This window comes from Equus przewalskii, chromosome 7, assembly GCF_037783145.1.
Source record: "Equus przewalskii isolate Varuska chromosome 7, EquPr2, whole genome shotgun sequence".
In the NCBI taxonomy this organism is placed as follows: domain Eukaryota; kingdom Metazoa; phylum Chordata; class Mammalia; order Perissodactyla; family Equidae; genus Equus; species Equus przewalskii.
Genome location: NC_091837.1, coordinates 76,777,152 through 76,793,315, shown reverse-complemented (window position 1 = coordinate 76,793,315; position 16,164 = coordinate 76,777,152). Strand labels below are relative to the sequence as shown.

At 43.8% G+C, this 16,164-nt stretch overlaps 1 protein-coding gene across 3 annotated transcripts in view; it reads left to right on the top strand.

The window, feature by feature from the left end:
* The window catches only part of ATP8B1 (ATPase phospholipid transporting 8B1), a 111,790-nt gene that overhangs the window by 48,314 nt on the left and 47,312 nt on the right, over nucleotides 1-16,164 (top strand). For 2 of the 3 annotated variants that reach the window (XM_070627730.1, XM_070627731.1), the window contains exon 2: nucleotides 4,517-4,719. In XM_070627730.1, coding sequence (XP_070483831.1) covers nucleotides 4,539-4,719 — 181 coding nt within the window. In that variant the 5' untranslated portion in view covers nucleotides 4,517-4,538. Of the gene's footprint in view, nucleotides 1-2,065; nucleotides 2,146-4,516; nucleotides 4,720-16,164 lie in introns of all 3 variants that reach the window. The other variant, XM_070627732.1, reaches the window with a different exon arrangement.

The following is a 16,164-nucleotide window of genomic DNA, read 5'->3' as shown; positions in this document are numbered from 1 at the left end:
TTCCTGTTCTCTGTCATCATTGCTGTGAAGCTTTCAGCCCTCGTCCAGTGGCTTTTTGGAAGTCTGTTACTGGGTAGTAGGTGTGAACTGTGGAAAGGTGTGAAAGAACCTTTCATAAGACAACTCTGTGAGCCCCTGAAGACTTCATTGAAAGTTTATTCTTTCCCTAGATCTTTGAAAGTCAGCTGTGTGGTAGGCACTGAGGATTCACTGATAGGACTCTGTTCTTAGAGAGCTTGTGGTCTGGTGGGGGAGGCAGATGATAAGTAAGGAAAAGCAAATGTATATTTACAAATCATGGTGCGTGTGAGGAAAGAAATAGAAATGCAGGTGGTCAGGAGGCCAGTGCGAGCAGGAAGAGGAGGGCAATCCCTGCTCAATACCATCAGTGCAAGTGGATCTTGAAGTTGAGACCTAAAGTGTGAAAAACAGCAGCCGTGCAAGGAACTGGGAGAAGAGCATTTCAGGGAGTAGGAAAAGCATATGCAAAGGCCCTGAGGTATGAAAGGCTTTGCTTACTTAAGGAACTGAAAGCAGAGCCCTGGGGCTAAGGAGTAGTGAGGAAGAAGGAGCTTGTAGGAGTGTGCAGAGCTCTCAAAGCTGGGGGAAATTTGGATTTAATTTAAAGTAAATTAAGTAGTGTATTAGTTTGCTTTAGTCTGCTTGGGTAGTCATAACAGAATACCACAGACTGGGAGGCTTAGACCACATATTTATTTTCTCACAGTTTTGGAGACTGGAAAGTCCAAGATGGAGGCGCCAGCAGAGTTGGATTCTGGTGGAGCCTCTCTCCTTGGCTTGTAGACACCCGCCGTCTTGCTGTGCCCTCACATGGCCTTTCCTCTGTGCACGCACAAAAAGAGAGAGAGCTCTCTGTTGTTTCTTTCTCTTCTTATAAAGACACTAGACCTATGGGAACAGAACCCATCCCATATAACTTCATTTAATTTTAATTACCTCCTTAAGGGCCCTATTTCCAAACACAGCCACATTGGGGGTTAGGGCTTCAGCCTTTGAACTTTAGGGGTTGCAATTCAGTCCATAACACCCAGGAAGGTTCTAAGCAGGAGAATGGCCTGACTCTGGGGACCTTGTGGAAGTTGGTTGCAGGAAGTCCGTTAGAATCCACTTGCGGCATTTCAGGAGAGAGATGCTAGTGGTCTGAAGCAGGGCATGGCTGTGAAGGGGAGGAGGGAATGGACTGGAGGTGTGTGTTGGGCAGAAATGACTGGCCTTGCTATGTCTCGTGACTGTCACACAGAGTTTATTTATCTGCATCCCTCGATAACCTGGAAGTCTCTAAGTAGTTCTTGTCCTGGGTCTAGTGCGGTAGTCTGCACCTAGCAGGTGCTTACGGAGGTTGAGTAAATGCACAGGTGGCTGCAATGTGCTGGAGCGGTGGGAACAGGCATTCTAACATTTCCAAATCCATATTATATATTGTAGTGCCTGCCTTATAGGGATCTTGGTTTAGACCTGGAAAGCTTCCTTATGTTACTTAGGGCTTCAAATAAATGATTTCTTCATTTCTTCCTGGGGGCCGGCCCAGTGGTGCAGCGGTTAAGTGCGCATGTTCCGCTTCGGTGGCCCCGGGGTTCACTGGTTCGGATCCCGAGTGCGGACATTGGCACTGCTTGACAAGCCATGCTGTGGCAGGCATCCCACGTATAAAGTAGAGGAAGATGGGCACAGATGTTAGCTCAGGGCCAGTCTTCCTCAGCAAAAAGAGGAGGATTGGCGGCAGATCTTAGCTCAGGGCTAATCTTCCTCAAAAAAAAAGGAAATGATTTCTTCCTAATTTTTCTTTGATAGTCCTAAGATAACAGAGCTAAGCTATTCCCGTGTGTCTGCATTACACCCACATACAACAGAGAACTTCCAGCTTAGCTTAGGCTCCCTGACCCTGCTTTCCAAGTTGGCTGCACAGATCTGCCTGTGGTGGATGTTCGGGCAGTGAGTAGTTGCTTTTGTAAGGCCTTGCTTACTTTGGATCACGTGCTAGTGGTTGTCGAATTCATTCCTTTCTGTTTGTCTGTTTCCTCTCTCAACCTTGGACTGGATCCAGTCTTAACCTGGGAAATAAGCGTGGAGGTGCTTGGCAATAATGAGGACGAAATGATCATTTACAAAAAGTTTCTGTAAAAGGTACTTAATGCCACTGACCTGTACACTTAAAAATGGTAAATTTTATGTTACGTATATTTACTACAGTAAAAAAATGTTTCTATATGGTGCTTTCAGACTTTTCAGTATTTTGTGTGCCCCCGTAAAGGAGAGATCAGATCCCAACTGTGCCACGGACCAGCTGAGCCTCAGTCTCCTTATCTGTAAGATGGCAGAATAATGTCTCGCAGGGTTGTCCTGCTTGACACATAGTTGGTGCTCAATAAATGGTAACCACTTTTATGGTTTTTGTTTTGAAAGATTTCTGGTGAAAGTTTTGCCTTTGTGGGTTTGGCACTTTTAAAAAGAGTGTATTGAATTTAAATATTAGCTAAAGCATAGATGACAGTATATTACAAAGCCACAAGTAAGGCCATTTAAACGTGTAAAATCCCACAAAATAGTCATATACAAACCCACAGAAAATTGGGAAAGAGGGAAAATGTTTTACTCTGCAATTAAGAGGTTTTAAAACTGAATATGCCTGTGCTTAATTGTACTCATATTTTATAGTAGTCTCATATTTTACTTCCCAACGAGGGGCAAATGCATTTTTTTTTTAAAGATTGGCCCTGAGCTAACATCTGTTGCCAATCTTCCTCTTTTTTTTTTTTTCTTCTCTCCAAAGCCCCCCCAGTACATAGTTGTATATTCTAGTTGTAGCTCCTTCAGGTTGTGCTGTGTGGGACCCCACCTCAGCATGGCCTGATGAGCGGTGCCATGTCTGTGCCCAGGATCCAAACCCTGAAACCTGGGGCCACTGAAGCGGAGCACACGAACTTAACCACTCGGCCACAGGGCCGGCCCCTGGGGCAAATGCATTTTAGAAGTGACTTTTGGAGATGGAAAAGCCTAAAGGGATAGCTCTCCACACTGTTCCGTTTGTTATTATAAATAACATTTTTTCTAACTGTGGAAATAATTGTTAACAATAACGATGCTAAGGTTTGAGTACTTAACCGTAAACTGAATACTGAAGCGAACGCTTTACATGCATCATCTCCCTTAAAATCATGCTTGGCAATTGTTGAAATTTTGGAAAATGAATAAATATGTATTTACACAGTTGTCAATCATTGGACATCTAGGTTGCTTCTGAGTTTTACTGTTTTATATAATAGTGGACAAAATTCTCTTTGAATATTTGCACATTTCCTAGATGTACACTTGTGGCTATAAAAATTTAGATGTCCAAGATGCTAGATTTTGGTACAAAGCTTGCAAATCAGCTAAATCGTTTCACTCAAGGAAACTTACGCTTGATTAAAATATGTAACAAACTGTAACACAAAAATAGGATATAGAAGATCTCTTTTTTCCTGGGAAATTTTGATAATTATTGTACAAGTTATTCAGCGTCCCAGAGTTTTGGTTTTCTCACTCTGTGGGGTGGAATAACAATAATGTCTTCACCATGGTGGTGTGGGAAGTTTCAAGGAGCCGATGGCTATACAGCATTTCATGTAGGGCCTGGCGTGCAGTTACCATTAAGTAAATGTGAGCTGCTATTATTAACAAGATTGAGTACACGGCAGAGTGATGCTTATGTAAATAATTCCAGGCTGTATGTGTATTCTCACGAATGTGAGGTATTTGTGTAAATATTTTCCTAATGTAAAAATAACTGTGGTGATACTTGTCACTTCTATGCGTCACTTCATACAGTGATATACACACAAGTACGAATTCCAGATACAGGGAGCAAGTGGTGGCAGTTAGGAAAATAGTCTGGAGAGTGCTCCCAGGAAGTCATTAGTAAAATTTGAGGACCTAAGCTTGTATTTAAAATGTATCACGGAGTAAAGGCTCAGAATATTAGCGTTAGCAGAAACCAGATATCTTACGGCAGTAGTTTTCAAACTTTGTCAGCAATCCACAATAAGAAATTCAGTTCCATTAGGATCCACAATGCAAATAAATGTGTTTGTCTGTCAGTTTCATAAAACTTTTTCACCAAACAGTACCACTTATTGCTATGCATGCTGTATTCTGATATTTTATAATCTGTTTCATTTTATTTTAATGTTGGTTGTGACCCACTAGATTTACTTCATTGTACAGAAACCCACAATTTGAAATACTGCCTTAAAGTTTGTATACCATTGTTTAAAAAAAAAAGTTTGCATCCATCTGTTTTTTTGTTGTTAATTCTCACCCAAGCATTTAATCAATAATGAATGGTTTTGTTCTTATTTGCATGATAATTTGAACTTTTGGGTGCTATTCACACATATTTACATATTAGTAAGATAATGTTCTGTTGGAAGGGCGTTGTAACCAGGTGCAGGCAGAATTCAACCAAAAACTGGGCAAGAGTCATAATTCACTCTGGTTTCTCTTTCTTTTAAACCAGATAGTTCCAATTTGCCAGCAGGATGGATACAGAAAGAGACTCAGAAACAACATTTGAGGAGGATTCTCAACCTAATGACGAAGTGGTACCCTACAGTGACGATGAAACAGAAGATGAACTTGAAGACCAGGGGCCTGTGGTTGAGCCGGAACAGAATCGAGTCAACCGAGAAGCAGAGGAAAACCGGGAGCCAGTCAAAAAAGGTAACAGTTGCTGGGACCTGGAGCCTCTGTCGGGTCCCTGCGAATCCTCACATGGGCAGTGGCACCGGCCGGTTGTAGATGGTCCAGGAGGCATCCTCTTCTCTTAGGATGCAGCCGGGAGAATGGCTGATGGGCTCAAACAAGTACGTGTCGTCCTCAGGATGTAAGGCTAGTCAACCATACCTGACGAGTTCTACGGAGAAAATAGGTCTTGGTTAGTGTCTATATTTTTAGAAGGGAGTTACAAGGAGGAATTTGCTTGTTACTGCACACAGGAACCTTGGAGTTACCATACCTTTTGTTCAGTCATTTGTGAATATCAAATGGTTTGGGCTCTCTATCAGGAAATTTTTGATGGGTTTCTGCTTGCCGTGAGGGGCCTGTTATACAGCAAACTGTGCTACCTGCCCAAAGTCAGGGCAGTTTCAAGACAGGGTCTAGACCAGAGGTCAGCCACCTTTTTCTGTTAGACAGTAAATATTTTAGGTTCCTTGGGCCCTATGGGCTCTGTCAGACCTTCTCAGCTCTACTGATGTTTCTTGAAAATGGCCATCGACAGTCCATCATTTAGGATAACAGAATGTACCTTACTTTTCCGATAATACTTTTTCCCCCGTGGCTTCTCTATTTTCATTTCCTACTGGTGCTCCCGCGCTGGCAAACCAATGTGGTCTTTTCTGGCGGCTCTTCCGCTCCAGGAGGAAGCAGATCCTTTTCTCTTTGGACCCCAGATTTGCTCTAGATTTTAGGTCAAAAATGGTTCCTCCACAGCCCCTCAAATTCCAGCTAAATAACTTTAGTTTCCCATTCACAGAAGTCTCCATGAAATTATTCTGTTTCTGGCTCCTTAGATGCATCTCTCTACAGGCTCCATCAGAATAACCTCTGGTTTTTTTTCTTGGTTCCCTAAAGTCTCCATCGTTGCTGGTCTGCGCGTCCGGGTCGGCCAGAAGTCTGCTTCCCTTGGGTCACTCCCTACCTAGGCTCTCCTTCTGGAGTTCTGCTGCCTGGTTAAACTGAGTTTGGTTTGTGGGGTGGTTGTTTTTTTTGTTTTTTTTTTTTGTGAGTTTTCACCTGTAGGAAAAATGACAAGACATGAAATCCAACTTATGTAATGATTTTTCCTGGTCTGGTCAGAGGGTGCCTCTCTTCAGCCGTTCTCTGTGGGGAGGTTCTTGATGTGGGGGAGTACATAGGTCCATGTGGGCCCCCTCCCCCTGCAGGCTCTGAAACCTGGCGAGGCCAGCAACTCATGTACATCGTTTGCCCATCCTCGGCTCTCCATGTCAAGCATTTAGAATTATTAGACCTTACTGTGGATTTCTGGCTGTAATGTTAGGCTATTGATTATTAATACTTAAGTGCTTTCTGCCTCAAAGCAGAAGGTACTAAAATCATGATAATTGAGCTAAATTAAAATGGAATCACTGCCAATTTGAACAGGAATGTGGCCTCTGTCGTAACAGGTCCTGGCTGGATATTGTTCAAATGGGGATAAAGCCGAAGTAGCCTGACAAGTTAGCAGGGGAGTTCTACTTGATTGCCCAAATAATGAATAACATGTTTCTTCCTCATTCCTTCCCCCACTGTACTTCTGAGTTTCTTATCACAATCTTAGAATCTCCACCATGTGCGGATAGCTGATGAGTTGGCAGAGAATTGGCTCGGTGGGGTTAAGGTGAACGTTACTGTTGGTGCTCAGTGCCACTCTATCAGATGTGGGATCCAGGATGCAACCAAGGGACCAGGGTTGGTTGTCTGCAGAAATGTCAGAGCAACATGTAGAAATTCTCATGTCTTGTTTTTCTAACTCTGTCTTCACATTCTGGTGCTCAGGGCCCTTTCTTGATCCTTCAGTTTGCAGGTCATATTTCTTGTAGATTTCTACCCTCAGCATACAGGCATTGAGGGAGCTTGACTTGATCTTGACTCTTCATAGTCTTTTCCAGTGGTGGCTTATATTTCTAGAAGAATTTGGTGGTTCTCATTTCTCAAAACCTCTGTCAAATGACTTTGCCTGTGACTTTAAAAAATCTTATTATTCTAACACCTCTATCTGCCCTTGCCAAACACACAGAGGACATTTAGCAAGTGCTGGAATGCTGGAATTCTCTTCCCCCATTCCTACTTCTGCCGTGCCTTCCCCACAACCAATCTGCTTCCTCTCCTCCTCTCTCCCTCCTTTCTTCCTCTGCATCCCTTTTCCCTTCTCTTAACTTTTTTCTCATGTTCTCACTTGGCCGTTTTTCCAGTTAAGCCCAGTGTCGCTCTGACTTTTCTTTTTAGCCATCATCTATCTGTCTTGACGTTTTACATAAAGGACAGTTTCTTCCAAGAATTCAGTTCTTTAGAACACCAGAGCATGAGTCACTCTGTGAAGTCCCGTTGGGTTGAGTAACACCAGGGGCCAGTGCCCGTTGCAGAAGAGCAGTGCCTAAAAGTGCGTGAACCACATTCATCTCTTTAGCAATACCGTCTTAGTGCAGAAAGTCGGTTTTCTTTTTTTAAAGATGCCCTAACCCAGCTGAGCTTTAGATGTTAAGCAAGTGTTAGGAGAGACCCACTGCAAATGCTTTCTAGTCGAAGGACCTTTACTGTGTGCTGTGAGAATCAAGAACGAGTGTAAACATGCTGTTAGAATGTGCCAGGGAGGAAGAGAGAGGCCCACAGATTTTACCGAAGTAACTTTACCCTTGGTTTACTTTGACAAAAATGAGCGGGAATGTTTTTCGTGCTGTGGGATGAACACTCTCATTTCCTGAACATACTGGAAAAGTATTACTCACAGTGTATTCTGGGAAACACTAGTTCTGCCAGATGCTCCAGGATGCAAAGATTCTATGGTCCCTGAGACCGGAAACTCCGAATTCTATATATATCCTCTTCTTGGAGTTGAAGGTTGTTTATTAGCATAAAAGCGTCTAAGAAGTTCTGGCTTTAAAGAAACCTGTTTGATTTTATTCAGTCACTGGTTCCTAAAATTCCTTCTAGAAGGCTAGGATTTTTTTCTAGCTTACCACCTGACCATCCTGGTCTCCCTAGATCAACTCCTTGGGTAATCCTGTGCCAGTCAGGAGCCAGCCTAGAGATGAAGTCCTTGGGAGTAACTGAGTGCTCTGGAGAGAGTTCCTGGATCAGTGCAAATTGGCTCTTTCTTCTGAGCCTGGGGATGGAATGAGAAAGCTGTCTCCTGCTTCCTCGGCAGCATTGCTTAATTGATGAACTCTCCCCTCTTCCTGCTCTGGCTGGCTTACAGATACACTCACAGCTTCCCTCCTACAGCAGATTCTTACCTGAGTCCTGCTTTCTGCCTCGAGCTAGTGTTATATCTCCTGTTCTCATAGCCAAGCTTCTGGAAACCCATTTCTCCACCACTGCATCCTCCCGTTCTCCTGGGTTCTTCCTCTCTGTGGGCTGCCCCACTGCCCTATGGATAACACTTTCTTAAAGGTCACCAAGAACCCCGGTGCCAAGTCCAGTGAGCTTTTTGTCAACCATCGTCTTTCAATCTCTGTTGTTCCTGAAGGGCTTGGCCTTTTTAACAGGCTCTGCTTCAGGAAATGCTGAGCTCCTTGGCAGATGATGACACTCTCTTGTCCCAACACTTCTCCAATTTCTCCTTCCTTCTGGCTACTCTTGCCCCCTCCTTCAAGTATTCACATTCCTGTTTGTACTCTCTTCTCTCTCTACAGGCCTTCCTTTGGCAAGCTAATCTCCTTTAGTCTGCCTCACGTACCACATCTCTGTGCGGGACTCTGAGAGGCGATGTGCGTGGTGGTGAAGAGGGAAGATGCTGGTCGCAGACTGTGTGGGTTCCAGCCCTGCCTTCCCCACTTTCTAGCTGTGTGCGCCTGAGGAAGGGACTTCCTCTCTCTGTGGCTCAGTGTCCCCTGCTGTAAAATTGGCCTAATGCCAGTACTTACTTCATTGGGTGGTTGTGAGGATTAGATTAGAAAATAAACGTAGAGGACTTTGAACGGTTTCAAGCATGTAGTAGGTACTCAATAAATAGAAGCTGTTGTCACACACCCCACCAGTGCCTCCCTTAATGTCTTTCACATCAAACCTAAAGCATCTACCCCCACACATCTTCTCCTCTCTCGTGTTTGGATCGTCAGATCTTCTTGTCCCCCCATGCCCTTTGGGGTATTCAGATGCTCCTGGACTCCCCAGGCTGAAGCTACAGAGTCATTCTTTTCAACAGATCCTCCCGTCCCCAAATCCAGGTACAGTGAATAGATGGAGAGATGAATGGGATAAACACAGTTAATTTTCCCAGCAATGAGTTTGCCCACATACTGAAGACATTTTTGGTGATTTAATGTTGTCCCTGCCTCTGCCGTCTTATAAGTCTTTCCCATGAATCCAGCCTCTCGGCTTTCTCTTTGTTTGTAGACCTGTGGACACATAGGCTGACCCCACCCTCGTGCTTTCCTATGCCCCAGTGGTTTCTCAGATAAAATCTTAGATTGGGTCTCAGAATGTTCGGCACGCCTGCAGGAGGTCAAGGCATAATTCTCTTCAAATAGAGAAGACAGAAAACTGTATTTATGGGAAAGTCCATCCAGGCACATATAAAACTACAGGGGCAAAGCTAAAGCTTGCAAAAGAGCCTCACTCAGGGCATGACTTGGTCTTTACATGAATTTCATGAATTTCTGCTCCAAGAGCTATGACAAAGGAGTCGGCCCTGGTTAGGGGTTAGGGATGGCTTCCTTGTGAAAAAGCCGTGCCTGAGCTGTCAAATGAAGAATGAGGAGGAGTTAATTAGGGGAGGGGAGAGGCAAGAGGGTCCCGAATACGGACTGCATACTGAGTCTCTGTGGCAGGAGGAAAGGTGGCATGCCTGTGGCACATGGAGGAACTGAAAGTAAGCCTCAGGGAATGAGGATGTCATGAGAAGAGAGGATTAATGTGTGCTCACCCACCTCTTTTTCAGCACCTATCACAGTGTAATTTAAAAACTGGGTGACTGGTTGTATGTTGCCCATCTTCCAGCTAATATGTAAGTGCTACCAGGGCCCAGGGTTCAATCTGTCTTATTCCAAGCTGATGTTGGCGCACCAGCCTCTGTGCTTGGCATGTTGTACAGGCTCAGTGGACATTTGTGATGAATGTATCGGAGTGTTTCAACAGAGGTATGAATAGGGAACCAGGTGAGCTCTTCAGTGGCCTTCCCTGGTCAAGGAAGGCTTCCTGGAGGTGAGGACACCTGAGCTGAGTCCTAAGTAAGTGTGAGAGGTAAATCGACCCTGGTGGTCTCAGGAGCAGGGTGTTCCAGGCTGAACCATAAAGGAGGGCTCAAAGGAGTTGAGAGTTCAGGAAACTGCAAGTCATTCTTGGAGCCTAGATGATAAGATGGGGCAGCGGCCATACTGAAGAGATTGGACGCTCTCCTGAAGGCCTCAGGGAGCCATTAAAGCATGGGCTGAAAATAACATGGCTAGGTGTGCAGTGGCCTCCTCCCACTACGACCTCTCCATAGCCAGGTTTGGTCTTATCAATCCAGTCTTCATCATGGAAAAAGACTTCATTCCACTTGGAATCTGACTCCATCACCTTCCCTTGGCTGCTCAGGCCCATATGATTTGGCCCTGTCTTTCTCTTCTGACTAGGCGGGTTGCTTGGGGCTTGTATCTTTACTCACCGTGTTCCATCCATCCTGTCCTACCCTCAGTTCCTAGTTCACACAAGCATTTCTCTTCCCCATGACTTTCCAGCCACTCTTCACAGTGCCCAGGGCAGCCGCTCACCTGTGGCTCACTCCTTCTCACACTTCAGGTCTCAGTGTAGGCATCACCTCCTTAGAAAAGCCTCTTTGAGCCCCACTCCCAGCCCCAGCCTGGAGCAGACTCCCTGTTATAGGATCTTAGAGCCCCTTGCACTTCCCTTTATACCCCTGAGGGCATTTATGATTATGTCCTTGGATGACTATGTGGCTAATGAAACTCGCTCCCACTAGACTGTTGGCTTCATGAGAATTGGTGGCCATGTCTATCCCATGCAGAGCACATAACAGGCACTCAATAAATATATGTTGGGTACATGAATTTATCATAGAAATCCCATGTTGGCAGCAGTGGGGAGAAGGGAGTAGATGATAATCCAAGTAAAAAGTGGTGAGGACCTAAACCAAGATGGCCAGGATGGAGAGAAGTGGACAGATCATGGTATATGTTAAGGATTTGATATTCACAAGTCCCATTAGATGTGAGGGTCAAGGTAAAAAGAGGCCTGAGGACTGATTTCTGGCTTACACACCCCAGTGGATATTCCAGTCATCTATTGCTGCATAAAAAAAAATTCCAAACTTATTGGCCTAAAATGACCGTTTCACAATGTTTACAGATTCTGTGAGTCAGGAATTCAGACAGGACTTGGTGAGAATGGCTTGTTTCTGCTCTAGGATGTCTGGGCCCTCAGCTGTGAAGCCTTGAACAGCTGAGGTGACTTGAACCCCTGGGGCCTGGAATCATCTGGAAGCTTGTTCATTTCTATGTCTGGCACCTGAGCTGGATAACTCAAAGGCTCGATTGGGTCTTTTGATGGGAGCACCTCCACGTGGCTCAGGCTCCTCCCAGCATGGTGTGGTGCTGTCACGGGGATGTTCTAAGAGGGACCATTTGGAGAACTAGCATCCCAAGAGATCAAAGCAGAAGCCGGTAGAAGAATTTGCACAGCATCACTTGTGCTCTGTTTTCTTGGTTGCAAGAGAGTCACTGAGGCCAGCCCGATTCAAGGGAAGGGAAATTAGATGCCACTTCTTGATGAGGGAGTAACAAGGTCACACTGCGGGATGGGAGATACTGTTGCGGCCACCTTTGGAAAGTGCATTCTGCCTCAGTGGATAATGGAGCCATTTGTGGAGATGAGTAATGGGAGGGGGAGACCCTTTGTATGTCAAGAAGAGGACTGTTTTCAACCTGATGAGTTTGGGATATCCGTGGGACATCCACTTGCGTGACTGGCCAGCCGGCTAGAAATATAGGATGAAATGCTAAGAAATGACCAAGAATGGTACTGCCTTGTCTCTAGGAAGTGACAGAATTGTAAATTCTTAAACATGAGGTAATAGACAGCACTGAGCTTTGGTTCCCAGACTGCAATCCTTAGTGAGAGTAGTTGATTGACTTTTGGGTTTTGCTGCACCCATGTAAGTGGCATATCCTTTGGGAGAGGGTGAGTTCAGGTACCTGTCCCCACCCCTCCATAAGCACACATGCCTACTGCCACACGGCACAGTCATGTGCCAGCACCAGGGCTTCCTGGGGCTATACTTGCCCCATTTGCCCACCTTATAGTGCTTGTGAGGTTAACAAAGATGCCTGACTATGGTGTATTAGACTGACTAATTCTGATTCTACAGCTTTGGAATTGAAGATGATTCAGACAGAGGCTTCAATGTCATTACTCTTTTTGTTTTTTGTTTAAAGCCAAGTAATACTGTGAACAAGACCATTTAGGGGATGCTGAGCCACTCACAGAGCAGCTTGTCAGGGCCTTTGAGGCGCATGCCTGTGAACGTAGGCTGGGCATGCGCAGCTATCTCTTTGTTAGAGGCAGTCCTCAAAGACCTGGGTTGCTTGCTCTCTGTACTTGAGAATACAAAACTGCGTTTCCTTCAGAGTCTTTTCCAATTCAGAATTTTGTTGTTCAAAATTCTGTTCAGGGGTGACACGATCATTGGTTGGCAGTATTTAAGATGGAATATTTAATCGTTAAGATTTAAAGGCATCACCACGTGAGCATCAGGATGTACAGAGGAAGTTCTCTCTCTTCAGCTTCAGATTGGATGTGAAACAAGCGGAGCTGTAGGCCTGATGAAAGTGGTACCTTCAGAGACGAGTTCGGAATTAAGGGTGTGGATCTCTAGAGCATCAGTGAGTGAATTTTTATCTGGAATCAAAAGACCTATGAAGCTAGTCCACTGCAGTCTGTAAATCCTAGGAAATCCATGAATCATGCTTAGGAGCTATGTTTTCCACTCGATTAGATGCATTTTGAGTGTTGACACATACTGCATGTGGGAATTCCACTCTGCCTACTTCTTTTCTTTCTCTGATCAGCTGTGAACTGCCGTCTGCCACTTCAGCCTTAAGAGTACCACGGGAACTTGCAGCTTGTAAAATAAAGAGTGTGTGTGTGTCGGTCGAGGGTAGGGGGATGTCCCTGCACTGGATGATTGTAATGGGGGAGGGGTGATGAGGCTGTGTCGTCTCGTTTTATGGAACTTGCTTTTGAGGAATGTCATTTTATGACCAAACCTCGAGGGAGAAGCTCTTGCTCATGGAGACCTAATGCGCTCTTGTTTTTCTTACTGCCAGTTTGGAAACTGAGTCTCTGCAGTAGGTTTTTTATGGTAGCAGTCCCCCTAGGAAGACCCTCTCTCCCTTCCTCCTCGGAGATAATAACCTCTATTCTCATTTTTATAATAATAACTCTCTTGATTTTCTGTATAATTTTACCACCTAAATATATATCCCTAAACACTGTAGTTTGCGTGTTTTCAAACTATGTGTATAAATGGAATCATACATTTGGAAAGATTTGAATGGAATATAGTATGTATTTATGCGTGTCTGGCTTTATTCAAAGATATTTTTAAAGATTTACTCATTGTTGAATGTAGTTGTGGGTTTTTTCAATGACTGCATAGATTTCCATCTTTTCCTATATTCTCTCTCTTGATTTATTTCTACCCACCATCCCACTGCTTTTAGAATAGTATTTTTTTAATATTAAATACAATGGTATAATAACCATAAGAAAACTAAGCAACTTAACATATTTGCTTTATATATAAACCTATAGAGGGAAGAAATTGAATTGCAAACATACTTTTTTTAAAGGTAATACGTGCAAATAGATCTAGTTATAGAAGGGTACCGGTGAAAACAAAGTTGCCCTCCCTGCCTCTTCCGTCTCTCAGACATGCAGTGTCCTATCCCAGAGAGGAGCTGCTGTGACCACCTTTCTCGTATGTCCTTCTGGAGATGTACACACACTTGTATGTGCAAAGAATACTTAGGAGCACCTGCTCTTTTAAATGCGTAGATACACATACACACATGTGCAAGTATGTGTACATGCGTGCATTCCTCTTGTACATTAATTCTGTGTGTCACATAGCTGAAAGCACAGTATGGTAGACACCCTCTGCTCTTGTCACTTGTGTAATTTGGAGATCTTCCCCATCGGAACATAGAAAGCTGCCTGGTTCTTTTTTGCAGGCTGCGTAGGCTTCCATCGTGTGGATGTTTAACCAGCTGCTCATGGTGGCATCTAGGTTGTTTCTAATCCTTCTGATAGACAGGGCTGCACTGAATAGCCCTAAGATATGCCATTTCTCCCGTGCATAAGTATAGACCTGGAGGATACATTCCTAGAAGTGGATTGCTTGGTCAGTGGGTGTGTGTGTGAAAGTTTGGTAGACATGGCCAAATTGCTCTCCAAGGACCCACGTGACAGGGCTTGTTTTTCCACCCTCTTTTCAACCCAGTGTGCCATCAAATTCTTTACTCTTTCCTGATATTCTGCCATGATAGGATAAAAATTTGTCCCACACTGAAGAACTGTGCTTGTTTTTTTAATGAACTTGAGTATCTTTTCCCATATTTAAGAGCCACTTGAATTTCCCTTTGTATGAACTGTCTATTTGTGTTTGTTACCCATTTCTCTTTTTATTTGTTTTTTTCTTTTTGATGTTAAACTTTTGATCTCTTTACTCTACTGGTTTGCTACAGTTTCTACCAACTAATGCAGCTCTTTGGTTTTTGATGTGTCTGTAAACAAGAATTCAGAACCAGCAATGAGAGGATGAGAGGCCAGGCCAAGCTTACTTCCTTTTCCAGAAGGCGATGATCAAAGGACTTGGTGTCCATGGAAACACTTGGAACATCATGTAACAATATTTACATGTACTGAGTATACAGTTACCAGATTTGGGGATGATTTGGAGCCACAGCTGGCTGATGTTAAATGCATCTCTGGACACGTGCGTTGATGGTTTTGCTAGGCACCACCCTTGTTAGTTGATATGTTTCTAGCTTTTAACCAAAGGGCCATGTGGTGAAGGTGCCTTTTTTGCTGGTAAATATATCATTTTTTCTCTTTTCTTAGTCAATATTTCCATTTTAGAAAATGGAGCAAGATTCCTGCTTTTTCTATAAATTAGCCTTGTGGTCCAAGTGTCTAGTAAAGTTCTCTGTTCCAAGTGGGTACTTAGCAAATGGTGAAAAAGACTAGTATCTCCAAGTGCTGTTTTGCTGCCCTTCCTAAAGGCCTGTGCTTTAGCACAGCGCTTCTCAAACCATATTAATAAGGGTTCTGTGATTTTACAAAATGTGCCTGTGGTCACATGAATTTTGAAAAGACTGAATTAAGTAAAATTAAATGTTTCTTTACTACAGGACTTCTCAGAGCCTTTAATATACCAGTGGGTCTATGAATGTCCAAGAGAGGGATGCAGTATGCTGTCTTTCGCAAATGTATTTGACCACAGAACACTGTTTTCACCTTTTTTTTAAATACTCTCTGATTTAAATACTGCTCAAGCGTTAAAACTCGGGAAAGAATCAGAAGGCGTCAATTTGTTTGGCCTCTGATTTGTCTGAATTAGGCCAAACAAGGAACCTTGTTGGAAATAGGATTATTGATTACTTGATGGCAGTCAGATTTCTGAAATTAACTAGAAATGCTGCTGTGGTTAAGTCATAGATGAAGACATCCTGATTACTTTTCTCCAAGCTCCCCAGGATGTTACTGAAAGTGTAAAATTAACAGACCAAGGTCATTTCTGGTTGATCCCTTATTGCGCCTACTTGAGGTCGGATACCACCCTCTGTCCGAGGCATGTAGTCCGAATTAGCTGGGGATGGGGGGTACTGGGACAGACGGGGGAACTGCTGGCTGGGGGAATGGAATTAGGAAGCAAATGTAGAAAGCCACAAGAGGCCCAGAGAATCCAGCTCATTATCAGGGCAGCTTATTTCCTCTCGAGTATTTCCGAGTTTGATTTTTGTCCCTTCCCCTTGGCCTTTGCTCCCTTCTCGAGGAGTCTTCTATTTTCCTTCTCGGGCTTCCTGGATCTTAGAACAGCAGCTCTGGGTGTTCTAGGACACTGATGCCTGGAGGTATATCACAAGTCATCTGCGAGCTAAAGTAAACCATTAAAAGCTCATACATTTGCAAAGTGCCATAAAATAGAATGGATTCAAGATTACCCTATCAAATATCTTTTTTTTTTTTTTTACCTACTTCCATTTAGATCTCCTGTTTGAGTGGGAAAGAAATGTTCTGGTTGCATACGTTATAATAATGCTTACAAGTTGTTTTATAGTTCCATTTTAATTTTCCATTTTGACAAAATTGCACTTCAGCTAGAAAGATGCTAGGAACATTTCCATTTGTAATGACACGACAAGTATGATTACCCAATAAATGGCA